General features: G+C 52.7%; 10 protein-coding genes across 10 annotated transcripts; 5 read left to right on the plus strand and 5 right to left on the minus strand.

Annotated features, from left to right (window-relative positions):
- Positions 1-951: 951 nt before the first annotated feature.
- clrD (histone-lysine N-methyltransferase Clr4) lies at positions 952-2,690 on the plus strand (the record flags this gene model as incomplete). Its single annotated transcript, XM_001210396.1, has 3 exons — positions 952-1,011; positions 1,204-2,137; positions 2,233-2,690. The coding sequence occupies 3 exons, from the start codon at positions 952-954 to the stop codon at positions 2,688-2,690; spliced, it is 1,452 nt and encodes a 483-aa protein (XP_001210396.1).
- A 660-nt stretch (positions 2,691-3,350) lies between these two features.
- On the plus strand, positions 3,351-3,656 carry ATEG_00311 (uncharacterized protein; the record flags this gene model as incomplete). Its single annotated transcript, XM_001210397.1, has 1 exon — positions 3,351-3,656. One exon carries the CDS (start codon positions 3,351-3,353, stop codon positions 3,654-3,656), a length of 306 nt encoding a protein of 101 aa, XP_001210397.1.
- An 863-nt stretch (positions 3,657-4,519) lies between these two features.
- cch1 (calcium channel protein CCH1) lies at positions 4,520-10,925 on the minus strand (the record flags this gene model as incomplete). The annotated part of the gene is made up of 4 exons (XM_001210398.1): positions 4,520-5,440; positions 5,493-6,253; positions 6,310-9,301; positions 9,354-10,925. 4 exons carry the CDS (start codon positions 10,923-10,925, stop codon positions 4,520-4,522), a joined length of 6,246 nt encoding a protein of 2,081 aa, XP_001210398.1.
- A 690-nt stretch (positions 10,926-11,615) lies between these two features.
- On the minus strand, positions 11,616-12,991 carry ATEG_00313 (uncharacterized protein; the record flags this gene model as incomplete). The annotated part of the gene is made up of 3 exons (XM_001210399.1): positions 11,616-12,156; positions 12,310-12,875; positions 12,941-12,991. The coding sequence occupies 3 exons, from the start codon at positions 12,989-12,991 to the stop codon at positions 11,616-11,618; spliced, it is 1,158 nt and encodes a 385-aa protein (XP_001210399.1).
- Positions 12,992-13,848: 857 nt separating this feature from the next.
- Positions 13,849-14,447, plus strand: ATEG_00314 (60S ribosomal protein eL6; the record flags this gene model as incomplete). The annotated part of the gene is made up of 2 exons (XM_001210400.1): positions 13,849-14,202; positions 14,295-14,447. 2 exons carry the CDS (start codon positions 13,849-13,851, stop codon positions 14,445-14,447), a joined length of 507 nt encoding a protein of 168 aa, XP_001210400.1.
- A 521-nt stretch (positions 14,448-14,968) lies between these two features.
- On the minus strand, positions 14,969-15,887 carry ATEG_00315 (sterol desaturase family protein; the record flags this gene model as incomplete). The annotated part of the gene is made up of 2 exons (XM_001210401.1): positions 14,969-15,502; positions 15,564-15,887. 2 exons carry the CDS (start codon positions 15,885-15,887, stop codon positions 14,969-14,971), a joined length of 858 nt encoding a protein of 285 aa, XP_001210401.1.
- A 647-nt stretch (positions 15,888-16,534) lies between these two features.
- Positions 16,535-17,748, minus strand: ksrA (3-dehydrosphinganine reductase; the record flags this gene model as incomplete). Its single annotated transcript, XM_001210402.1, has 3 exons — positions 16,535-17,365; positions 17,416-17,547; positions 17,605-17,748. 3 exons carry the CDS (start codon positions 17,746-17,748, stop codon positions 16,535-16,537), a joined length of 1,107 nt encoding a protein of 368 aa, XP_001210402.1.
- A 295-nt stretch (positions 17,749-18,043) lies between these two features.
- ATEG_00317 (something about silencing 10 family protein) lies at positions 18,044-20,034 on the plus strand (the record flags this gene model as incomplete). The annotated part of the gene is made up of 2 exons (XM_001210403.1): positions 18,044-18,227; positions 18,284-20,034. 2 exons carry the CDS (start codon positions 18,044-18,046, stop codon positions 20,032-20,034), a joined length of 1,935 nt encoding a protein of 644 aa, XP_001210403.1.
- A 404-nt stretch (positions 20,035-20,438) lies between these two features.
- ATEG_00318 (uncharacterized protein) lies at positions 20,439-21,914 on the plus strand (the record flags this gene model as incomplete). Its single annotated transcript, XM_001210404.1, has 6 exons — positions 20,439-20,481; positions 20,546-20,717; positions 20,820-21,112; positions 21,178-21,476; positions 21,511-21,533; positions 21,650-21,914. 6 exons carry the CDS (start codon positions 20,439-20,441, stop codon positions 21,912-21,914), a joined length of 1,095 nt encoding a protein of 364 aa, XP_001210404.1.
- An 827-nt stretch (positions 21,915-22,741) lies between these two features.
- Positions 22,742-26,053, minus strand: ATEG_00319 (MutS family protein MSH5; the record flags this gene model as incomplete). The annotated part of the gene is made up of 14 exons (XM_001210405.1): positions 22,742-22,886; positions 22,942-22,980; positions 23,039-23,240; positions 23,292-23,403; positions 23,457-23,538; positions 23,589-23,623; positions 23,674-23,875; positions 24,063-24,159; positions 24,217-24,571; positions 24,618-24,677; positions 24,853-25,252; positions 25,304-25,679; positions 25,732-25,824; positions 25,873-26,053. The coding sequence occupies 14 exons, from the start codon at positions 26,051-26,053 to the stop codon at positions 22,742-22,744; spliced, it is 2,379 nt and encodes a 792-aa protein (XP_001210405.1).
- Positions 26,054-26,246: the final 193 nt, after the last annotated feature.

The raw sequence follows: 26,246 nt of genomic DNA on the forward strand, positions 1-26,246 counted from the left end.
ATCAGAGATCAACCCGTCACCCCATATATCTGGCATAATAAATACAAATATATATAAATTAAATAACTGGGAATTTGATTTTGAATAGATTTAAATCTGATGAAATTTGAACTCGATCCTAGTGACCGCTATATTCAGATCATATGAGATATTGAATTCTTAGGCGGGGTTGAACGGGACATTAGTCAGCAGACCCACCGCGCCAAGCATCCATCACCACCTATATAGCATCGCATTTCCCTCTCTAGAGCGCCCAAGTTGCCCTTTAATTAAAATCTAATTAATAGAGATGATTCAGAATATTCTAAATTATATAAATCATTTATTTCTGGTAAAAGTGATCCATACTGATGTTCTATATTGCTATGCCACCAGGTCCCTGTGATTGGTCGAAATAGGATTTTGGATGCGGGAAGCCACGACGGCGCAAAACAAGGCCCAAATAAGAGCAATTTCAGCTGCTTTCTGCCCTTATCTTTCAACGTGTGCAACTAGAACAGGATTATATTGCTCTTACCTACCAGCTGCCATACTGCCACTACTCTTCTACTCCCTAGATGTGGAACTTGCACAATTTGTTAACTTTCTGATTCCATAATCCACATAAAATATTACTTTTATTCTATTTCTAATTTCTAATTTCTGAATCCCTTATTCCTCTAAGCTAATCCTAGTACTCCTTGTGACTGGATTTAGACTCAGAATTGATAGAACCGATGACTAAGCCACCAACTATTCCCACATAGGCTAGAGCCCAACAGCCACTGTTTCTCTAGGCAAACGCTCTGACCTCACCTCTACTTCTCCTACTAGGCTACTCCAGTTTTCTCCCTCTTTGTCTTGACTCTTGATCCCTAGACTCTGCTTTTATTCTCAATTTCTCATAATCTCCATGATTTCTCTTTGATGTTTGGATTTTCCTCCAAACCCCCTTCTCGGGATCCGGTCAACATGGTCATAGACCTCACCCAGGACTCGGATTCGGAGGATCACCCTCCCCAGAAGGCTCAGGTGAGTTTGTGATATTGTGTTTTTAACCCGTGAAATATCCTGTATCCATCCCCGGTCGCTCTTCGGCTATCTTTAGATCCCGCTGTCGCATAACAACCCATCTCGCCGATTTTACTCCCTCTATTTTCTTTGCATTTCTTCTATAATTCTTCTACATTTTATATTGCAACATTGTTTAACTCACTTTCGCAGCAACCCCCGACTCTGATATCTTTCTTCAAACCTGCTCCTTCGACTGTTCCTCAGAAGAGGAAACAGGATGACGATGTTGTTTCTATCAAAAGCGCGTCCTCCGCGTCTTCAGGCCGCCGCCGTGTCAACGGCACCACCAGCAATGGAGTGTTTGCTCACAGGCTACACCCCAAGACTCCCAGCCCGACTCCCAGCACCAAGGCCAAATTAGCGGCGGTAGTCATCCCCTCTCCGTCGAGGCATCTCCAAAAGCAAATTGACGCCGCGGAGTGGACATACTCCTCCGAGTCAGACGCCGGGGCAGTCACCGGGCTGTCGCAAAACCACTATCCCACCGACGCCTTCGACATCCGGGCCCGGCGCGGCGCGTATCCGGCGGCAAAGAAAGTTGACCGCTCAAAGATCCCCTTCAGCATCGGTCGCGGCGGCCCCATTCTCAAGCAGAGACCCCCCGTCACCGACCAACTGAGAGAGACCCTTCAGCGCAAACTAGCCAAGCTGCAGGGCCCTCCCGTCACGTTTGCCTCGACCGACGGCCGCGCTCTGCAGCATTTTGCGGCAAACTTTGAATTCGTCAACGGCTACAAGCTCCGGAAAGGCGTCAAGCCGCTGGATAAGGAGTTCGACGGCGGCTGCAGCTGCGGGCCCCGATGCGATCCCCAACGCTGCCTGTGTCTCGACACTGAGGCAGACTCGGACGATGATGATGACGACGGGTACGGCTCTGGCACGAGAAACCGCAAGATCGTCCCCTACCAACCGGCGCGCGACGATCAAAAGCTCGTCGTCCTGGCCCCGGACTTTCTCACTCGCACCGCCCGCATCCCCGAGTGCGGCGCCCACTGCAGCTGCGGGCCAGACTGTTGGAACCGCGTCGTCCAGCGCGGCCGCACCATCCGTCTTGAGATCTTCGACACCGTGAGTCGTGGTTTTGGTAAGTTTCCCCCTTGATTCGGATGCGTCAATAGCGCACCGTCCGCCATGCATCAATAGCATCGCCACCGCAGCAGACCCACTGACACGCCGCAGGCCTCCGATCCCCGGACCCCATCCGCGCCGGCCAGTTCATCGACTGCTACCGCGGCGAAGTCGTCACCAAGGACGTGGCCGACGTGCGCGAGGAGCTCGCCATCCGCCAGGGGCACTCCTACCTGTTCAGTCTAGACTTCTCACCGGACGTCGACGAAGACGACATCTACGTCGTCGACGGACAGCGGTATGGGTCGCCCACGCGCTTCATGAATCACTCATGCAACCCGAATTGCCGCATGTTCCCCGTGTCGCACACGCACGCCGACACGAAGTTGTACGACCTCGCCTTCTTCGCCCTGCGTGATATCCCGCCGATGACCGAGCTGACCTTTGATTACAACCCCGGCGCGAAGGAGGCCGGGACGACGGTCGAGCCTCACGCGGTGCGGTGTCTCTGCGGGGAGAAGAACTGCCGCGGGCAGCTGTGGCCGAACCAGCGAAAGGGGACGAAGTAGCCGCAGCCAGAGGTTGAGTGCGCTGCGTTTCTCTTGCACATACGCACCTGTAGTTAGCATCATTGTCCCAGCGATTGGCATAGCATTGGCGTCAGCGAGTCTGGTGGATTGGCGTTTGAGAATACCCCAGCGATTGATTATTGTATTCAAGGACGTACCATGGATAGACCAAAATTCAAATAACAGGTACATAAGATTATAACGACAGTATAGTATGTATTGTATCCTCTATTGTATCATCTATCTAAACGCCACCGCATACCACAACACCGTAGAAGCAATCACCCTGACAATAAATAAACCCATAATCCGCTCGCTCAACCCTGCTAAAACCCAAACCCAAACCAAACCAACATCAACACCGTAAAGAAAGAGAAAGTAAAAAAAAAAAAAAAAAAAAAAAAAAAAAAAAAAGGCTAAGCCCTCCCCTCCATAACCTCAAAAATCCCCCCCATCACAAACCGTGGCTGCGACACCCGCGACGCACTCGACATCTGACTCTGCTGGCTCCCCGCGGAGCAGCGATCCCCCACCACGGACGAAAACACACTCTCGATCGGGATCGGGATGATCGGATCGACCGGCCGTGGCTCCATCAGATCCAGCCCCTGGCGCTCGATCGCGTCGCCGTCGCAGCGGCTGCGCTCCTCGCTCAGCGCCATGTCGACCTTGGACGGGCGCCGGCGCAGCAGGACCAGCGACGGCCGCCGGAAGACGTTCGACAGCCGCAGGGGGCTTTGGCTGCGGCTGTTGCTGTCGCTGCCGGCGCCGGGGAGGGGCGAGGAGGCGGGTGAGCGGCCGGTCGGGCTGGTTGTTGTTGTCGTTGTCGTTGTTGTTGAGGCGCTGAGGGGACAGTCGGTGCTGGGGCGGGTGGGTTGGTGGAAGGTGGTGTGGAGGGAGAGACGCATGGCTCTTTTCGCGATGGATGGTAGATGGACGGATGGAGGGAGGGATCGTGTGAGGTAGGTTATGGTATCTCGTCCACCACGTTGAGTTGAGGATGGAGTCAGAGAGAGAACATAGATACCAGCCGGAGTATATCAATCAGGCCACGATAGACAGGAATAGATCAACAGACAGACAGACAGACAGACAGACAACAGACAGACAGAGATGGATATTTAAGAATGAGATCCTTTATTGGCATGTCTGCAAGGAAGAAAGGACAACAACGACAACTCATATTAATTAACTCGGGCGTGCGCCAGGGACGGCCGGCACTGACGAACGCAGCGGCAATGCAACAGGAGGAGGGGAGGGCGGCCGATCATTGATCGCTCTCCTGTTTCTGTTTCTCTTGTCGCGGCGTCTCAAGTGAAGCCGCCGGTGCTGCAAACGGCGACGATCGCGGTTCCGCTTTCGATGTGTACATACTAGACCTTAGAAGTTCACTCTTTCTTCAATATGTTTCTGTCTGTATTTAATAAAGACAATTATCATCATCTATAATAATCATTACTGGTATCTCCTCGTAAAAAGGAGCCAGCGAAGGGTCGAAACTATCATCGCCCTGCGGTCCTTTATTGCTTCCTGTCTGCCGAATCCGGTAATCTTCATCCCCGCTGTCCCGCATTCCGCCCATCCCTCCCCAGGGTTTTCCTACCACTACATTTCCTACGACTACTGTACACTCCGGAAACATCAGGTACCAAGGTAATCAATCATTGACTCGCCCTCGCGCCGCCGCTATGCAATCCCCGGGATAATTCTCCCAGGAATATCCAAAATGTGTAGTCTACAGACACTTCGTCAGATACACGACTAAATCTAAACAAATCCTCCCTTTGTATAAATAGACATCACTCATCATCATCCCCCATCATCGCATCTTACGCATCCGATCGCCGCCGCTGCGTGAAGCTCCGTCGGAGACTCTCGCCCCAGGCGGACTCGTCCAACGACTGCATCACCTCCTGCACGCTCATCGCGCTGTTCTGTCGTGAATGGTCCGACGCCTCGGACATCTCGTCATGCACGTCCGGTCCGCCGTCATACGACGACGTCGTCTGCGCGCGCGCCCGTCCCGGCGACAGCTGCAGGCTGATACTCGACCATTCCGTAGGCGAACTGGCCCCCGAGATGCGTCCGCCGAGACTGGTGTCGATTCGCGGCAGATGGCCGCGCGGGGATCCAGGAGGAGACCGCGGCGACAGCCCCGACCGCGACGACTCGCCTTCGTCCGCGCCCACCAGTGCGTCTTGCGCCATGCGCCGTCGCTCCTCCTCCGGCGTGTCGTCCTGCGACCCGTCGTCGACGTAGATCTCCGGCACCGAGAACTGCGGCACGAAATCCATCCGCGCCGATCGCTTCTGGTCGATCCGCCGGCGGAACTCGCGAGACCAGTACAGCGTGTCAAAGAAGCCGCGGACCGTGTTGCGTCGGACGGCTTCCTCCACGCGCTGGAGTCGCGCCCGTCGTCGTAGGAACTCTTCCAGTTTCAGACTCTTGCTGTCGCTGATGACGTTGTAGTGTGCCAGGAGCATGAGGCACGAGTGGAAGGAGATGCCGCGCACCGGGTCCGCCGTTACTAGGACTTCCTCGTAGAAAGCATTGAGCTTCTGCCGCCGCGCGCGGATATCCTCCACCGGGAGAGTCCGCAGAATCTTGCTCAGCTTGTCAAGATCAACTCCTTCCACCACTCGTCGGTGGGCAAGCAACGAGTCCCGCTTGTCTACCCGACACTGCTCCAATATGCGTCCGATCGAGAACTCGTCGTCGTAGATGCGCACAGAAAACACGCCCGACAATTCCTAACAATGCGTTAACCCATGCAGATACAGGAACCCCCAGACAAGTACTTACCCCAAGCAGCCGTGGAAATTGCTCCTTCGAGATGAAGCCGGTCCCGTCAGGATCGTAGGTCGCCCATGCCTGTTTGAACCGACGAATCTCCTCGCGGCTGATCACATATAGCCCACTGCTTCGCTGGTAGACATAGGAAAAGCTCTCGAAAATCAACGACACGAACAAGGAAACGAAGATATACATGCTGATAATGTTCCAGGAGATGAAGAGTGGTCGAGCCCACGCCGCGCTACCGCAGTCCTCGTACAGGCCCGAGCTGATACACACCGGTGGCTCCATCGTCGCAAAGTCTTCCATGATCTCGTTCCACCCCTCACCACAGCTCATCCGGAAGAGCAAGATGAGCGATCTGGGAACATCCCGAAAGTTGATGTTGTTGTTCTCCATTCCCCCGAATTTCGTGAGGCCGAATGCCTGGTTCATCGCGATAGCGTAGACGAGAAACAGGACGAACCACGTCGCCAGGAGGTTCCCGATCGCTGTCAAACTAGCCGCGGCCGTCTTGAACAGCTGGTCCAGCTGGTTGTTCCGCGGAATGAGCAGTAACGTGATCGCGACAAGGAAAAGCTTATTCAACTCCATGATGGCGTCGAGATCTTTTCCAACGGCATTGAGGATGGTCGTTATGAAGGCTCCGGGGACAACCACGAGCGAATACAAATCCCAAGAGCTTCTACTAAACCGATGCCATCCCAATCCAACCATCCGAATAACGACATTGGCAATGTAGAAGAAGTTGAAAATGAAGAAGAGCGTATCTGTGCGAACGTCAGTACCCCAACTACATACAAGTCGACCTCTGCCATATACATACCTCTCACGTATTCCCATGTCTTGGGCTCCGGGTAGAATTCCAGGACTAGCATCAGCAGGTGAAACACAAGTATGGTAGAGACACATCTTGCCCATCGGCCATGCTTCTTGACCGCGATTCGATAACAACGCAGCTTCCACTTGCGTGTTGTCTTGTCCAAGGACCGTTTGGAAGGTGAAATCTGCCGAAGAAGCTTGCGCAGTTCGAGCCAAGACCGCTGTTCCGCAGTCAGAAAGGCCACGCCAGTTTGCTCCGTGTAGTTGCGCATAAACACAGAAACAAACAGCGTCAAGACAAAAACGGCGCCCAACAAGTTGAACACGACGAAGAAAAGGCCATTCTCGGGGGCCGAGTAACTTTCCGGTTGTAGGCCCTTGCCGGTAATGCTCATTGCGCTCGCTTGCACATCCGTCCATCCCTCCTGGGAGACAATTTGGAAGAGAATGAACAAGGAGTCCCCAAAATTGTCGAAATCGTAGTATGGGTTATCAGCAGCTCGCGGCGCAAGAACGTCCCAGTTGAAAGGGCTGCTGGAATACTCGTTGACGCAGGCTGTCAAGTTACCCGTCAATGAACCATCATTGCATTTGATCATCTGTCCATTGAAGAGGTTGACGCCGTAGATGGCGAATGGGATGAGAAAACTCATCGAGACTGCGGCAGCAGCAATGACTTTCCATCCTCCAATGATAATGACCGAGTGGAAAGTGTCCTTTGCACTATCGCTGACGTTCAACAGCCGCAAGGCCCTCAGGGCCTTGAATGCACCAATAGCTCTGGAAACGCTCCATTCTTTCTTCAGCGAACTGATGACACTGATCCAAAGAGTCACCAGCACGACGCCGTCGATAAAGCCCCAAGAGCTGCGGAAGTATGCGTTGGGCGTCCAGAAAAACCCATCCGCGATGACTTTGATGAGGGCCTCAATACTGAACAAGATGGCGAATCCCAAATCGGTCCACATAAACCAATTATCCGTTTCCAGTCGCTCGCGCTGATAAATTGGGGTTGTTATGCATGCAAGCAACACCATGGCGACAATAGCAGCATATATGAAGGCAGATAACGTGTACCAGACGGGCTTATATGGCACCACACCCTCCACTCGTTGATGGCCACGTCCAGGTCCGACGATCCGCTGGCACAGTCGTCGAACGGGGTTGTCCGGGGAGAAGATAAACAGAGACTTGTTGTAGTTCGGATGTCTCATGAGATACTCTCGCTGTGCGCGTTTCCTTTGCTCTGCAGCCGACACGACTTCTCGCGCCATAGCCCTCGGATCCAGTTCATCATTCGCCCGAGAGATTTTCAGTCTGGAATAGAACGGGTTGGGTTCGCGACGCATGACCGAAGTCGAGAATCTATTCCAGGTCCGTGAGAAGAAGCCCGGACGGGCGCTCTCTTCCGTTGCTGTGGTCACTAAGGGCGCATTGTCTTCTGTTCGGGGATTCTCTGGCTCTTCCTCGTCCAAGAATTCGCGGACGACGGCATCCTTGAGAAGCATGTCAAGCGCTGCTGGACCATAGTCCAGTGGGTCCTTATAGCGCTCCGAATCTCGGCCCAGCATGAGAATTTTCGATAGGGCCAAATTGCCTTGCGAAACAGCGCCGACCTGTTTCTGCTCGAGGAAGGCTCGCACCTGGTGAAGCCGTTTCTCGTCTTCAGAAACATCAAAGCTCTCCTGGATAACTGCAATGAACATGTTAAGGATGATGAAATTGGCCACGATAAACCACAGGATGACGAAGGTGGCAGATATCCACGCGGTCTTATAGTGCGACGTATATAACGTGGTCATGTAGAGGATGTCCGTCCAGTTCTCGCTAGACAATATCACATACATCGCAAGAAACGAATTGTAGATATCCGAAAAGTTCCACTCATTGTCATCTTCGGGTATCTGACTGCGAAAAAGTTGCGTGGCAAAGATGGCTGCGAGGAAGGTCATCAAGAACACAAAGATAATCAGGTTCAGAAGACCTTTGGCGTTCCGGAAAACGACCATAATCAGGTTCCGTGTAACAGAGAAGGCCAACACCACCCGATAGACTCGGAGGATCTGGAAGAGCGTGAGAACCGAGTAAGGGCGGCCGGAGTGCTTGATAGCAGGGATTTGGATTATGCAGGTGATGACCACAAGCCCCAGGTCGACCCAGTTGCGACGCTTATGATGGAATCTTCGCCAGTCAGATGCGAATCGCAAGATGATCTCACCAAGGAGAACCAAGGTGACAACGGTTTCGGTGGTGTCGATGAACTCAGCCCGGTCGTCAGACATCGTTGCGCTTCTCAATGCCTGAACAACAAGATCAAAAATAATGACACAGACCCAGAACCACTCCGTTTTGTCGTAAAGGCGTTTGAGCCTGCTTATTTTGCGGGTTTCATGATCTTCCTTGTTCAACCCATCAAGTTTCTCACGCGCAAAGGCACTCCGTTTGCTCCCTTCTCGGATGACCTGGAAGGAGTGTGTGATGACAGCGACCAACAGGTTGACCAACCAAAGACTCAAAATGACAAGTCCTGCGGCAAAGAAGAGCGCCGCCGCGAGGTAGTCGCTGTCGGTTGTGTAGTACAGAAGGTCGGTGAAGGTGTTCGAGCTCATGATGACGAACACGAGCTCAAGGGAGTTGAGAATATTATCAAAGCTCATGGTCCCATTGTATGGATTAGTGGGTCCTTCGATACACTTAGACCCCTGGGGACAGATATATCCCTTGGGACTGGCATCGCTAGGGACACCAAATCGGTCAACCCAGGATACCGTATGGCCCGTTTCGTTGATGAAGCCACCGCAGAATTGGAGAGTACCATCTGGGTCGTTCAGGGCAAAATTTTCCTGCCCATCAACACCAATCCATGTACACGTTCTCCGGAAGCTGGACTTGAAGCTTTGAATGCCAATAATGGCAAATAAAAGCCAGAAGAAGCCGATGAGAAAGCCCACATGAACCAATAACGGGGCGGCTCTTTTCAGACTTCGAAGAATAATCTAATTATGGGTTAGCAGGCGGAAGACACTGAACGAACGCCGCCAAACTCACCGATGTCCCGTTGGTCAGGTTCAAAAGACGGAGGATACGCAGACAGCTCAACATGCGGAAAACATAGATCTGCTCGCGAGTTTCCACCCCGACAATACCGAGGAGGAACGAAATCCAGTAGGCCACGACCGCCACGAAATCGAGCCGGTTGAATGAATGGCGAAGAAAAGCACGGTGTGCAAGTCTCACGCGGCTTTTCTGGAGAGGATCGTCGACAAAACCGGGATCCAGCTGATTTAAACCACCGGTGAAGGTGCGTATGATGGACGCTTGATGTTGGTCGGGGAGCACCGAAGCCTTCCTCGTGGATAACTGACGCTGGGGAGCGATGAGATTCTTGCCCTTCTCCACCACTGCCTTTCGAAATCCCAAAGATCGATCTATGGTACTGTATTCGGAGGGATTGATGATAAATCCAGAGACCAGAATCTTGGCAATCAATTCCAAGGTGTAGATGATAAAAATGGCAAAATAAGGGTAATCCATGGGGTTCTTACCCCAATCCCGGGGGTATTTCCACACAGCCTTGGCAGACTCGACGGTCAACAAGATCAGTTGGACAAAGATAACAACCAAAATAAAGGGTTCGGTGAATGGATGAACCAAGATGTCGCAGAGCCACTGTCGCAGACGGTTGTCCGGGCCCAGCAGTCCGAGAGACTTTCCGCGCAATGGGTTATTGTGGTATCTCCAGGCTGTCCGCGAATACGGCTTCTCTGGCGCTGGTTGGTTCAGTGCCTCAGTTGACGGCGCATCATGAGCGTAACCCGAGAGGACCGGCAATGCTGGGGGTTCTTCCAGTCGAGCATTCTTCTGGGACTCTTCTCGCAAGATCGATCGCTCTACCACCTCCGGTTCATTACTCAAGTTGACGACACGCTGGGACATGGATTTCATCATGGAACCCGCGCGTTGTAAGGCCGATCCGGACGACGAAGCAGACAGTCCGCGCGGCCTCCCGCCAGCACTGCTACTTCCGCGCGGCCTGCCGCTGAATCCCGTCTCCAGGTCATCGCCCAATCGCGAACCCGACGGATCCTGATCTGTATGTGGTTCGTGCTGGTCGATGAGAGAGCTGCTCGAACTTCCGCCGGGGGCGCCGGTGATGCGTTGGACATTTTCGGTATCCGTCAATGGCGCAGTGTCGGGGAACGCGACGGGAGGGGTCAAGTAGTGGTCTTCAAAGTCGAAAGGTCTAGTACCCAGGTCGGATGAGGCATTGCTGTGTCTGTGTCGGTTTGGCGGATCTATGCTTTGCGGATCACCTAGACTGAGTCCGACGGAGGCTGTCGCAAAGGCGCTTAGATCGTCAACATAGGCCTCCTCAACGCCGTGCGGGAGGGAGTGTGCTGCAGCCGCAGGCGCATTGTCGACGGGGGAATCCTCCGCTATCCTTTCATATTCTCGCGTCAGTCGCGAGCTTCTCGTCAAAGAACGCGTTGGGAGAAACCTGCTCCCCGCATTCCCTTCCGTTCCTCGTTCCTGTGGCCCCGACAGGTCTTGGAGTGGGATGGAGTGATCCGTCGGAGGTGAGGTATCGTGGGTGCCGCGCTCATGGCTGTTCGAAGCCATCGTAGGCAAAGTAGATATGCTAGCCGAACAGAGACATCGCCGACCGCAGGGAGGAGATGGAGCGCAGAGATTCGAGGCGCCGTCGCCCGAGGTCGCACAGCGTGGCCAGACTGTCGCAAGAGGGAATGGTGCTGGTGGATCTGATGGGATGGTACTGCGCCCGAACGCGTTGATGAGGGCCAGAGGAGGTTGTCACAACCAGAGGAGAGGGAAGAAAAGGAGATAGAAGAGGGAAGTGCGGGTATGGAGTCTCCAGAGATCTCCCGAAGCACGGCGTTGACACTTGGACTAAGCCGGGACTAACAATGGGACTGAACTGTTTAGATTGACTGGGGCCGAAATTGGCCGCGGCGGCTTCAGGGTTCCGCTCCTCATTAGAGAACCAGACTTCGGTACCTGCCTACACAGCTGGGTTCTAGACTTATCTCTTCTTCTATATTGTTTTCTTCTTCCTTTCCCTCTTTCTTTCTTTCTGTTTATTCCCTCGAGTCTGATGCATACATACAGGGTAAAACAACCTGACACCAATTGAAAGTTGCCTAGGATTGCCCCGCCACACCCAAAAATAACCCCCGACAGTCTAGGAAATGATGTTCCACCCCAGTCTCAGCACAGCCAGCCCTACTACGAATAGCATAGAGAAGAATGCACCAAGTTCAATTGTCGAGGAAAAGATGATCCAGATTGGGGTTAATCCGTCTCCATGCGGTTTCCTTCCGACTCCTTGACATGGTTCCGGACGCCTCGGAGGAAGGCCTCGACAGCATCTCCACCACCCAGTGGAACACCTCCGTGACGCATAAACCCTCCATTCTCAACCGGGATTTTCAGAGCTTCACTAATGCTTGGCAATCCGCCATCGCGGATCGCCACCGTCAAACTGGCCAGACTCTGTGCAAACTGAGGCGAGTGAAGAACTTTCTTGAGAATGACTTTCTTCTGCGAGAGGTCAAGCGATTCCATCACGGCAGCCGCCAGTTCCGGGTTGTCCACGGCAGACAGATCATCCACGTCTTGGGCCAGTAGGAGTAGGGCCGGAGGGAGAAAGCTCAAGAGATGGTCCACCGTTTTGGCATCGGCCGACTCGACAAAAGGGAGGGTGCTGGAAGGCGGAAGGAGATCTTGTAGAGTAGTAAACGCTCTCTCCGAGTCTTGGGACTGGTCGGTATTCCCTTGTAAAGATTGCAACAAGCTCTGCACCACCGACGAGGGGTCCGACTCAGCGGCAGCTCTAGGGAAAACAGAAAGATTAGTTTTAGAATTCAAAGATAATGCATTTCGGAAGTGAACAGAGGCGAATGCGCAACACAAGCATCAGATTCCTGTAAAAAACCAATGCTTTTCACAGCAACCAAACAAAAGAACAGCAGACATATGTACCTACGCTCTTCCGCCGTCGGCACCTCCTTCCCGCGACTCTTCCCCTTCCTCTCGAATATCTCCACCCGTAGCGTCGGGACCTGCTCCGCCACTGCTACCACCGTGGTTGTGATTGGGATCGTGGTCGACACCTTCCACATCCTCCATGGTCTCGTCGTCGTCGCCGCCACCGGAGGGGCCTCTCGGCAGGTTCGCAATCTCATGTTCCACATCCACATCCTCGCCCTGGAGCAAGGTGTTCACGATCTCCCCCAGTCGGAGGTCTCTTGGGCTGAACCAGCTCAGTTCCCCTCTCTCATGCTGAGACTTCGACTGTAGCCAGAACAAGTAGCGTTGGGAGCTAGACGAAAACTTCAAGACGTAGATGCGACCGTTTGTGGGCGCGCCCTTTCCGGCGGGTTGATAAGGTGTGAAGCTTCCATCTGAGGGAACCATCACGAGGTCGATTTCAGGCTCGGTGTGGGGGGCACTGCGTGGGCGCCAGCAGAAATGTACCAGGTCATCTTCGGAGTAAAGGTAGATGTAACCGGGAGTGGGCTTGGGCTTGACGGTGGGAGGGTCGCTGGAGTGCTAGAAGTAATTGTCAGGTGAGTACAGGAGGAGTGGGAGAAGAAGTTGGACCTAAAGCTACATACATCCAGGTCACAGATACCCGCTTTGAAGGTAATGATGGGAACTATCGACATGACGGAGGGAGCTCAATGGATGTATTTGGAAGAGTATGGAAGGGGATGGTAGTAAGAGAGTGGAAGAAGATATGAGGTAGGCTGATGGATACAACCTGAGAAGAGATGAAAGAGATATCCGAGAGGTAGAGAGAGAGGTAAGGTGAGGTAGTACGTCAGTCGATCGGGAGTGTTTTGGTCACTGGAGCTCGACTTCGTCTTGGGCGGTTGTGGTGTGCCGGAGGATGAAGATGAGTCAGCTACATCACGGGTCAGGCATCAAGGCATCAAGGCATCGACACTATCGGCGCACCAAAACGGCACTAGCGCCTTTCGGCTAACTGATAGGGCTCGCGTTCCCACAAACCCTCAGGATTTCCCGCTCTGGGCCGCGAGTAGCAGTCACACATCAATCTCCAACAACCACCCGCCGTCGACAACCACCCACCACCCCCCCCTCCTTCATTCTTTTCGACTCTTCTTCGTCCCCAGCAGCCAATATGTCGGACTCTACTGTTGGCCAGACGAAGCAGTTTGGAAAGGGCCAGAGGACCGTGCCGGCTCAGAAGGCCCAGAAATGGTACCCTGTCGATGACGAGTCGCAGCCCAAGAAAGTCAGTACTTTGATGTGCCCTTACTGCAAACCACTGGAAATCGATCTCCCAGGGTGCACGATGCGATGCGGTTTCTTATGAACAAAATGCGACAATTGCGCCGGTCCATATATCTCCGCACAATGCGGTGAGATTCCGGGCCAGTGCGATGGGAACGGTTGATAATGGAATCGCATCGTGGCCGCACACCCTCTCCCTCTCCGAACAGTCTCTCCGCATGGAAAAACAGTGGACAGCGAAATGCCAGGAACAAGACATTCTAACATGACTTTGCAACTACAGGTCCGCAAGGCTCTTCGTCCCACCAAGCTCCGGGAGAGCCTCCAGCCCGGTACCATCCTGATCCTCCTCGCCGGTCGCTTCCGTGGCAAGCGTGTCGTCCTCCTCAAGCACCTCGACCAGGGTGTCCTCCTCGTCACCGGTCCCTTCAAGGTCAACGGTGTTCCCCTCCGCCGTGTGAACGCTCGCTATGTGATCGCCACCAGCACCCGTGTGGACATCAGCGGTGTTGACGCCAAGACCCTCGAGAAGGTCTCTTCCCCCGACTACTTCACCAAGGAGAAGAGCAAGGAGAAGAAGTCCGAGGAGGCTTTCTTCAAGCAGGGAGAGAAGCCCCAGGTATGTGGATATCCGAGGCCGGCCCGGTTAAGGCTTGGAGCCAGACGGGTCGGCATGTGCTTTGGGACACGGTATACTGATGATGTGTATAGAAGAAGGTTGTTGCCAGCGCTCGCGCCTCCGACCAGAAGGCCGTTGACCAGTCCATCCTGGCCAACGTCAAGAAGGAGGCCTTCCTCGGCTCCTACCTCGCCAGCACCTTCAGCCTCCGGAACGGCGACAAGCCCCACGAGATGAACTGGTAAACGTGCGACGTGGTGGCCGCGGGTTCGGTATTGATTGTGGAGGAATCGAGGGGCGGCTTGAATGCAGATTGGCGTTCCTACTATGGGAAAGCGTTCAGCAGCGCGGGAGGAACGGCTCATGAAATGTGTAAATCGATTCGGGCTCCGTTTTTACTTACTAGGTTACGGTCAATTCGGAAAAACCGGTTGTTGTTTCTGTTTCACGATCAGTTCCCTCCTGCGTGGCCGATCTGCAGGATCCTATAAAGAGCCGAAATGAGAAAAAAAAGCCAACAAAAAGAAGAATCCCGTTCCAGCTGGTACATGTCCCCTTCGCGTGCGGCTGGAAGTGCTTTTTCATTAATGTTCAGTACGATATACTCCAATGGCGGAAATCTAAAATTGGGAATCAGTTCTTGTTATTTTTAGCCTTATGCCATGACTCCGAGCGACCTGCTCAGCTCCAAAGCGACTCCAGTAGCACATCAACAATAATATAGTACTCCGTACTCCGTATATATCAGACCTAAATACATGGAACCCTAAGAATAATAATCCTCCCTGCGCCGTCTCCGCAGCCGCTGCTGACCCTCCCTCCTCTTCCGCTTCGCCTCCTCAACAAACCGCCTAATCTCTTCTTCAACACTATCCTCCTGGGCCCCCTCCTCGTTCTCCTCGTCCTCCTCATCCCCGACGGTCGTCCCACAAACCCAGTCCAAAATCCCCCACGGGCCATAATTGCCTTCCGCCCCACTGAGCAGGTGAATGTCCGTGCGCCGCGCAAGACCGCCCAGGAAGAAATTCGTCGGCATCACCGAGTACCCGGAGAAGGCAAAGGTCTCCTCGATCGAGATAATAGCCAGGTAGAGCAGGTACGTCAGCATGTGGAAGCGGAAGAGCATGGCGGGCAGATACGTCGGCACGAAGTTGGCAATCAGATACACGAGCGGGTGGTCGTAGTGGCCCGTCAGCGGGAACGGCGCGCGCAGCGCGTGGTACCAGGCGGCGTGGGAGTCGGTGAGGCGCGAGCGGCGCTTTGCGTGCAGCACGTAGCGGTGGATGCCGTACGCGAGGACCTGCGGATCCAGTCAGTCAGTTTCCACTTGGACGGCTAGGCAGGTAGGTAGGCGGGCGCACCTCTCGCCCCAGTAGTCCGCAAAACATGTCCTTGACGATCTCCCAGGGCAGCGGCAGGCGCATGGAGACCTTGAGCGCGCTGTGCAGGCCGAAGAGTCGTGTGCGGGCTTCCTCGATGGCCGCCTGCGCGGCGATGCTGAGCGCCAGGTTCGCGATGGCCCAGCCCGCGACCTTGAGCTCTTTCAGCCGGATCTTGCCGCGCTTCTTGCCCGACGGCAGACCGGCTTCGCCCTGTGCTTTGACCACGACCGCGGCGGAGGGGGTCAGGATGTCAAACAGGAAGAAGAGAAGCGATGGGAGCAGGTAGAAGAGCAGGCGCACCATCGCGGTGCCGAACAATTCGACCCGCAGGGGTGGATGCGACAGCACGAGGGTCGTCCATGTCATGTAAAAGAAAATCAGGTTGAGGCTCGTGCTGTAGGAGGATATCGTGGGGACGAGGAATAGAGAGAGGACGGGGAGGGAAAAGAATGCGCCCATGGTGTAGTTCGTAGAGATGTGTCAGTTGTATTGGATCACCAGCGCATGCTGAGGAAGAGGCTGCAAAGTGCGAAAAGGTGAAACAAAGCAAATAGATCCACGTCAATATATAGTTGGTGGGGCGAAGAGTGTCGCATCGTCGTCGCGATCGAGGCCGTTTGCGGTCAGACTCGCCGCATTCCTTGCTCCTTAGCGCCTCTCATCGATGATGTCAGTCCTTCGACATACTACTACCTGTAAATCATTCTATCGACGTACTAGTAGATGTTAGGCTTGAACTAAAATATTAGACTCAATTAGACAAAGGAAGATGCTTGGTACGAAAAACGCTTGTCTCCACCTCATCGATATATATCCGCCAAATATATCATGTCACTCATGATATATTCGCATGTCTCATACCAGGAGACGCGAGAATGTTATTTACAGAATAATTATTTAATAGGGTATCTAACTAGCCACCGCACAAAGCCGTATACAGACCAAGCACCCTACTTCCCGTCAGACGACGGAATGCCATACTTAACACCCCAGTTCCACGCTTTCTTACGGAGGTCAGGGATCACCTGCAGGAACGCCAAGCTAGTGAGCCAACTGGTCAAGGTGTCGCGAATGATCGAGTTCCTGGGGCTGCCTCCCAACGCGCTGGCTTTCATGATATGCCCAACAAACATGGTGGTAATGAGATACTCGCCCCGCTCCAGGGCTTCAATCGAAATGCGGGCGACCTCTTCCGGGGTTTGCGGCTTATCAGCTTCTTCCAGCTGCTTGGTCAATTGGGGCTTCAGTTGTTCCTCCTTATCAAACCCAGAAGTGAGAATCCCCATGGGAAAGACCGTGTGGATTTTGACATCCGCAGCAGGGGAACTGCCCGCGGTTTTGGACTGACGGCTGCCATTGTACATTTCGATTTCCTGGCTAAGCGTATCCGACAACGCCCGGATCGCAGCCTTGGCAGGGGAGTAGGGTCCGTAACCAGCGATGGGGAAGAAGGCAAGCGTAGAAGCGGTGAAGATAAGATGACGACGAGGAAGTGCAGCCTGACCCTCCGGTTGAGCCGGCGCAAGCCACTTCGCCAAAGTGGCATGGGCGGTGTTGGCGGCAGTCCAGTACACCGTGTCCATCTGGTCCCGGAGGGTCTGCATGGGGGTCTCGACGAAGAAACCCGGGTTGCAGTAGCCCGCGCAGCACCAGACTACATCAGGAGCGCGGCCGTCGTTCCATTGGGTGACCTCCTGGATGACTCGCTCGCACTCCAGGGCGCTGGTCAGGTCGGCACTGATGAAGTGGAATTTTTGCTTGCTGGGGTCCACAGCCGAGCGCTAGGGTGGTGAGTGTCATCGACCGATGAGTATGAAGGACAGATACTCACCTTGATATCTTCAATGGCACCCTGGAGCTTTTGTACAGTACGTGCAACGATTACAATGTTGGCACCCTTGGCGGCAAGTTGACACGCGACCGCTTTGCCCATTCCCTCCGAGCCGCCGGTGATGACAACCGTCTGTTGAGGATCCAAAGTCAGAGAGAAACACATAGCGTTCAAGTCAGAACATCATACCCGGCCATCGACGATGAATTCGTTGCGAGCACTGAACCCAAACATCTTGCTGATTCCGTACAGAAGAAGACTGCTCAGGAGGACAGAGATCCCCAGCGTGGAGGGAGAGACGTCGTAGGGGAGCTTCGACAGTATGGCCGACATGAGAGATGGAGGTGAAGAATAGAGAGCGATGGGGAGGACGCGAGGATGAAGTGATGGCACTTCAAAAGGGGAAGACTTGATGGATACATATCAATACGCAAGTAACCGTAAACGCTGTATAGCCGATGAAAAATGGCAATTATTTACAAATATGGTATTACAGCAAACAGCGCAAACACCACCCATCGGGTCTAGCGTCCCAAGGCGGTGAGGCGTCCCTCCCAAAATTTTATCTCTGAAGTTTATCAAATTCAACAGTCGCATCGACAGCATACCCTCCATCGCCGCTTCAGTTATGGGTAAGAAGAGAAAGGCCGGTGGTCGCCCGGCCGCGAGAAATGCGACGGCGCAGGAACCAACCAAATTCGACATCGAGGAGAGATTCGACGATTCCGAAGATGAATTTCAGGCTGGCAGAGATCACATTCTTCTGGAGGAGGCTCCAGACGCAAAACGCCGGCGGAAACTCGTGGAAGATGGTTAGTTGCATGTGCCATTCTGTCGTCGCTATAATTGCTAACGTGGGCTGTTTCAGAGGAAGTGCTCCAGGCTTCTGACGAGGAAATTCTCGGTTACGAGTCGGTTGACGAAGACGACGTCGATGATGAGGAAGTCGATGAGGACGATTATGACGACGACGCATTATTAGGTTTTAAAAAGAAGAGTCGTGGCGGGGCTGATTCGGAGGAGGAGGATGAGGGCGGCCTCGCTGCCTGGGGCTCCTCGAAGAAGGATTTCTATAACGCCGATCAAATCGAAACAGAAGCGGATGCCTTGGAGGAAGAGCAGGAAGCCAAACGGCTGCAGAAAAAACACCTCGAGACGTTGGATGAGGCAGACTTCGGCTTTGACGAATCAGAGTGGGCTGATACGGGCAAGGACGAAGACGACGGCAAAGATGAGACCGGCGTGGTAACGGAAGTCTTGCCGCAGTTGGAGATCACAGATGAAATGGGCGAACAGGAGAAACTGAAGATCCTGAAATCGAGATACCCGGAGTTTGAGCCATTGGCGAAAGACTTCACCGATCTTCAAGCAACTCATAAATCACTTGCGGAGGTTGCCAAAGCTGCTCCCAAGACGACAGCCGAGGACGACATCCGTCCTGCCCCTGTTGCTGTCATCAAATTCCGTGCGCTGTCTTCCTATCTGGGTGCAATCAGCATGTATTTCATGCTTTTGTCATCTGGCAATGATGCGAATGGGAAGCCGGGACCTTTGTCGCCTGCCCAAATGCGCTCACATCCCATTATGGCCTCTTTGGTTAAATTTAGGAAGCTCTGGGAATCCGTGAAAGACCTCACTGCTCCCGAAACACCGGAAATAAACAACAAGCCCGACAACACCACTACCAAGTCACCTGAAAACGCCCCGACTCCCAAGAAACAATCGAAGAAGACCAAGGAGCCCCAGCTCTCTGACGAGCGCAAGAAGAACAAGAAACTCTCCAAGGCAGAGCGCGCTGCTCAAGCCGCACAGGCCGAGGCCGAGGCCCGGAGGGCGGAGAGACTCAAGGAGACGGAAGCTAATCTGGCAGATCTGTCGAACCTCGTCGCAGCGCCGGGGAAGAAACGTGTCGTCCAGAAGACCGGGCTATCCGCGAAGGATTCGGACGATTCCGACTTTGGCGACGAAGATGCGCTTACTGCCAAGGAAGCCGAGGAGAAGGCCAAGCAGAAACGCTCCCTTCGCTTCTATACTTCGCAGATGGCCCAGAAGGCCAACAAGCGCAGTGCCGCCGGCCGGGATGCTGGAGGTGATGCGGATCTACCTTACCGCGAACGTCTGAAGGATCGCCAGGCTCGCTTGAACGCCGAGGCCGAGAAGCGTGGTAGACAACAGCCCAAGGGATCTGAAGTGCTCGGCGGAGACAGTGACGACGAAGACCACCGGGTGGCCAATGAGCTCCGCGGCGGAGAATCCGACGACGATGATTACTACGACATGGTGGCTGCACGTTCCAAGCAGAAGAAGGACGAGAAGAAGGCTCGTGCCGAAGCCTATGCTGCTGCTGCTCGTGAGGGAGGTCATGTGGAGGTCCAGGAGGAGATCGGACCGGATGGCAAGAGAGCCATCACGTACCAGATCGAGAAGAACAAGGGCCTGGCTCCCAAGCGCAATAAGGACTCCCGCAATCCTCGTGTCAAGAAGAGAAAGAGATTCGAGGAGAAGAAGAAGAAGCTGGGTAGCATCCGCCAAATCTACAAGGGCGGAGAAGGTCCTGGTGGATATGGTGGTGAGCTTACTGGTATCAAGAAGAACGTGGTCAAGAGTGTTAAGCTCTAGATGTTGCGATGCGTGTCCCCGGCGTTCAAAGTGTGATATAAAAAGGCAATTTTTGTATACATACATACTTCTTTTCTAGTCGCCTCGCTTTTCACTTACTAGTATAGGGAGTTGGAGCATGTCCCGAATTCATTCTGACAGCTTGAGTTAGTGCTATCCGAGTCGTCTACTTCAATACACCATACTGCAACAGGTTACAGATTCTGCCACTTGAACTCTGTGGATGACCCTACAGGACGGGATACATAACTTCCATGCATGGAGCACCTGGACTAGTCCAATAACAAGATCCGTATTGACACCGGGGTAGGTACTTTTGGAGCGTGGATGTATGTGCTTAGTCATGTTACAACCAAACCTGGGCTCAATAGGGGATTCAGCTTCCTCTCCAGGGCCTTCCAAACATGCTTGGATGGCCTAATGTCACATCTTCGGCGGCTAACCTTGGTATCACGGCGTACTATATTCTCCTTTGCCAAAAAGTCGCTCTGGCAGTTACCGCCCAATTCAGGACCTCCAATTCCTCAGCAGGAATTTGTCGACGAGGAGCTTTGTCCTGGCTACGATTCGGCGAATTTCTATCCAGCAAAGCCTGGGGAAGTGCTGGCCGAGAAATTCCAACTACTTGTCAAAATTGGCTGGGGATCACAGTCGACCGTGTGGCTCGCCCGTGACATTTCAAGGTACCCGCGCCCGTGATCGCGTGTCTCTCTGTATTTCGTGTTGACTTCCGCGAGACTCAAATGGCAATCTGAACACACAGTGGCCCTGAAGATAATCAACAGCAATGATGCCGATGATGCTCGTCATGAGAAGGAGATTGAAGACCATATTACTCAGCAAAGTTCAGAGCATCGTGGCCGTGTGATTCTGCGCACACGCCTAGATGACTTCAAAGTAGCAGGTCCGGCAGGAAAGCACATGTGCCTCGTGTACGAACCGATGAGAGAGCCTCTCTGGATCTTACAGAGGCGTTTCGTTGATCGCCAGCTTCCTTTGCCCATTGCGAAGGCCTATATCTACTTTCTCCTTGTTGGCCTTGATTATCTTCACACCGAGTGTAGAGTTGTTCACACTGGTGAGTCACTCGCTTTTAGCAATTCTGCTGTATACCTGAAGTATAAAGACCTAACCACGTGACAGATCTAAAGCTGGGAAATATCCTTATGAGCTTTGAAAACGAAAACATACTCACCAACTTCATTGAACGACAGCAACAGCAACAGATGCAACACAAGGTTGATGGCGAGAGTGGCCGGACTATCTACCGCTGCCATAATGACTTTGGTGCTCTTGACGCCAGAGAAATCAAAAACATGGTTCCCAAAATGACTGACTTCGGGCTCGCAACAAGGCTCGACCAGCCTTCCACTCGAGACGGAATGGCAGGGGAGCATCTTGGTATTTATCCTATCCAACCGGATTATTACCGTGCTCCGGAGGTAATACTTGGCTGCGGTTGGGACTTCAAGGCAGATATATGGAATTTTGGGGTGTTGGTAAGACTCCTGTAACTGTTTTCCAACAGGTCTATACAACAGGCTTTTGTTTCCTTTTCTTCTGTGGGCCTAGGGCTGACCATCCTGTTTGGTAAGCTGTGGAATATTCTTGGGAGCAAAGAGCTGTTCCAGCAGGTATATGACGCCAAGGGCCAATACGACGCAAAGTCGCATCTTGCGGAAATGATTGCCCTGCTCGGCCCGCCCCCAAAGGTATTGCTAGCGAAATCGAAGGCCATGTCAGAGCACAACTGGCCTGAGCCTGTCACAAATGACACAGGAGAACTCTGCAATAATGCCCGAGAATTCTTTGATGGGCCTTTCTTTAACGCAGAAGGTGGGTTGACCAACTATATCATGCGTCAATACCTGAAATACTGACCGTGCAAGATGAATTTCTCCATAATGAATTGATCCCTCGCCGAAGCTTAGCGGACACAACCTCATTCCTCGAAGAGAAGGATCAAGAGGCTTTGTTGTCTTTCGTTCGACAAGTGCTCAACTGGCTCCCGGAGGAGAGGAAGACAGCTCGCGAACTGATGGAGCATCCATTTCTAAAACTTGGGGGCTGATCAATAGTCCAGTTCACATCACACAGCCTACGGATTATGCGGTCTCATACCAGCCTTGGGCGGAAGTTTCACACGGCCATAGATAGCCTTCGAAAAGACTACCGTCCCATCGGCGTACACCTGCGCCGATGTGACGCGGGAATCCCCCTTCCCCAGCATGGTAGAACTGTGGAGAGAGTCGTCGTTTCGCCAAAATCAACTTTTATGGCGCAACGTCTACAGTTCAATCAGCACGCATCCTGAAAAGGAAGGCGGCATTTACTGCGGAAGACTGCGGCGCATCAGATGTACTAAATGGTTTGGCGAAGAGGATAGAGCCAATAATAGTGTTGTTGGTTTTTAAAATTGGCAGTATAGCAACACAAGCACGTGGGCATGCATATAATACATAAGACAAGCTCGTTGGAACCATCATCGTGAGCCATCAAAGTGTCGACCTGTATATCGGTATAGAAGCAGAACGCAGAATAAGCTTGTCGACGTCACTCCGGTACCTCGAATAGACGATTTAGTTCGTCGCGGATGTCATTGCCGCTCTTGCCATCTGAAAAGTCAAGCGCCAGGAACTTTCTGGCCAGTTGCTCCTGAGCACCATTCCAATTAGGGTGAAATCTATGAAAAACACGGGGATTGCGCTCATACCGCTTCCTCCAATGTACGCATCTCACTCTCAGATAAGATTGCACAGGCAGCGACTAGATTCTCTCCACGTGCAGCAAGAGATGCAAGCTCATCTGCGCGAGCGACGATTCGCTGATCAATCCCATTCATCGCCGCGCAGCTAAATAGGATATTCATTAGACCGTCTCATGCGTGCCAGGGGTTTCGAGACGTACATAGTTCCAAAACTCTTGGTGCTGGGGCCCAAGCGGAAGCTAGAAATACCATTAGCTTACGGAGCTGTATGGCTCTTGTTTGTTGGGCATCTCGTACTTGTAGAGGTAAGTGATTTGGTCCTCTGCATTCTGAGAATCTTCGCTGATCTTGACCTCCATATGTCCAAGTTGAAGTCGAGGACCTAACTCGAGGAATCCATTTTCCAGGATTTCATGGAGGTGTGTTGAGGCGATCACTTTCGGTGGCTCTTCGCATTGCAGCAAGTAATTGAAGATACCGCATGCTAGACCGACCCCGTCTATGGCGGTATTCAGCATTGAATGCAGTGGATAAAATGCCCAAGACTAACCACTTTCATTTGTGCCTTTGCCGAATTCGTCAATGATCAATAAGCTACGGCTCGTGGCCTGCTTCAAGTCGAATGATATCTGCTGCAGATCGTTCATGAAGGTACTCTGGATCTGCGAGGATAAGCACATCTTGCAAGTCATTTGTGCGCTAGCATCCTCGGTACCTGGGAGACACTGTCTTCGGAATTGGATTTCACCAGGATTTTATCAGTAATGCCAATCTCGGCATTATCTGCGGGGACGAAACTATTGCTGTCAGCTCGTCTGAGCGTAGATGTCATATCTAGGTCCTATACCTCCCTAGCTGGGCCAGATAGGTGATGAGAGCTACCTGTCCCACATTTAGCTCTTAGCTGCACCACCTTCAATGATATTACCTACTTGTTTCATGTAGACGCTTTTCCCAGAGTAGTTCGGTCCTGTCAATAGCAGCATATTCGGAGCTCTTTCGGAGCCTACTACTCGTGGGGTATGGACCCCCATACCATCACGAGGAGCATGGTTTACTGAATCAGAGTTCCCTCCCATGAGGAGAGTATCATTTGGTACGTATGATGAAACCGTTAATTCCTGAAGGATATGCCTATCTGCCAGTTAGCTAAGCTCAGAAGTCATTCTTAGGGCATCTCACCGGCCTCCACTGATCTTGATGATATTCTCTTGCACCATGTTAGGGCATACCAGCTTGTAGAAGCTCGCTGCTTGCGCCATTGCAATGAGACTAGTGCGTGTCAAACATCTGCTGTAGTAAACGCGCATAGGCTGCTGACCTGTCGATCTGTCCGCATATATCGGAGGCCTGTAAGAGCACTTTCTCGTACTGAAGCACTCTCTGTGCCAGGTCATAGACAATCTCGATCTCCTTTTCTTAACGGCAGTGACAGTCCATCAGCAAGAGTAGCAGAGATGCTGGCTTGAACGTACCGCAAATAAGCCCATAGATATCACCCAGTGTTTCGTCCATTTCTCTCATCCGAAAATCTTTGAAATATGCTCGGTTTTCCGTGATGAACACGGGCTCCCAGCCCTCACGAGTGCCATCGTAGGCTGCTTCTCCTCTATCATTCAAGGGGATGGCGATGTTGAAGCCAAGCTGAGGAAAGTATATCACGTTTACGTCGATGTCCAGGCTCTCTGGGATAGTGGCCGCAATCTCTATCGCAACTTGCTTCAGTAGGTTGCTCAGACCGTCATAGTTGTCTTTCATCTTATCAAGCTCTCTGTCCAGTCCTGGCTTTACGACCGTTCTTCCCTGCTCCTCGGAGCCATCGATATCCACCTGGACTATTCAGCTATGTAATTGAAGAGGGTGTGAGGTTTCTTACTATCTCCTGGATCATCCTCCCAACTCTGTACAGTTGGGCTGCTTCAAAAGCCCGAAGAGCCTGGTAACTAATCAGCATCCGCATGTACCGGGAGCAATAACACTTGCCGCTCGTTGCAATCCTAGTCCATCTCCGCCGACAGTCTCTTTGAGAGCCTCGTGAATATCGATCCCGTAGAAAGCAAACTATAAAAAATCAGTTGCATCCCGTTCATGAAAAACAATAAATGGCGCACAGCTAATAGAGTCGCCCAAACTGTGGTTTTGAACCCCGTAATCTTCCCACTTCCAGTGCTGATGCCCTTGCGAAGGTTGACCATGACATAGTGCAGGTTCTTGATGTGCTTCAAACTTTTCACGAGTTTCTCAAGGGGGTTGTAATTTTCGGGACGCAGGTACACACTGATGAAGGCGTGTCGTTCACGGATCACGTCTAACTCAATGCTTGGACGAAGGAAAATCTGCTTGAGCCTGTTTCTACCTTGCGGCGTATGGGCGAAACGTTGAAATAGTCCATAAACAGACAAGCCTTCCTTAGCTCTGGAGGACTTTGTTCCCGGCCCTTGGTTGATGGCACTAGGGTGCGATTCGGACTCCATGATCTGGAGGGCTACCAATGTCCTTGCATTGACGAACCTTCCCAGCGTGAATACCCCGTGGTCCTGGATGGGTGTGACGAATACTTACATGGTCCCAGTCAAGCAAAACATCTCGATGGAGTTCACTCGAAAGACGCCGCAAGATTGGTCACTGGACTCTGATATTGTCGCCCTCCGTCGTTGTAGGTGGGTAAGGACTGCACCAGCACAGCCGATTGTTACCGCATTAGCCATGTCGATGGAACTGGCCATGTGCAACAGTCTTCCCTCCTGCAGGGTGAAGTCTAAGTTGTCGGTGTCCAGTTCTTCGGTATCCACCAGACCATTGTGCGGCACCAGGAACCTGATCCGATTCTCGTGCGTAGACGATATCTCCAACGCTGCAAGCTTGTTCCTTGCATTCACGTAGTTGAACTCTTGGGAAGGCCGCGCATCGAGTTGGTAAGGGAGGTACGAATGGGTGTCTTGAATGGAAACCGTTAGCACGAGTAGAGCCTTTATCATGTCATTCCTTACTCGCGTCTTGTCCGAGGCCTCTGTTACTCGGCGAATCCACAGAATCCACGCGCGGTGAAGTCAGGAGCACCGTGGGCTTCGTCTGGAGAACCACTAGACACTGTCAGTCAATAGCAAAATTTGATCAAACCAAGTACAAACAGCTATCCACTAATTCTGCACCGGCAGATTGCAGGTCGCCCAAGAGATAGAGTGTCTCTTCCTGTGCCGAGTAATATGAACAGCCAACGGTGCCCGAATTCCTGATGTCGATGGCCACGATGATCTGCTCAAAGTCATCATCGGTTGAATGCTCCCCACGGTTAACAATGGGATTTTCCATGACACTGCTAGTTGGGGGTCTGGGTGTTGAGGTTCGCTGTGACCTTGCGGGCGGAACGACGGTGATGGATCGTCCATCGTTCCTCGAGATTCGTCTGGAATTGGAGGTGTGAGGGGTGATATAGGGAGGAGAGGCTGTTCGTCTTCTTTTCGTGACTGGCTCCATGCTGGAGGGTTGGTGTTCGAGCAGCTGT

Source organism: Aspergillus terreus, genomic scaffold (assembly GCF_000149615.1).
Source record: "Aspergillus terreus NIH2624 scaffold_1 genomic scaffold, whole genome shotgun sequence".
Classification (NCBI taxonomy): Eukaryota; Fungi; Ascomycota; class Eurotiomycetes; order Eurotiales; family Aspergillaceae; genus Aspergillus; species Aspergillus terreus.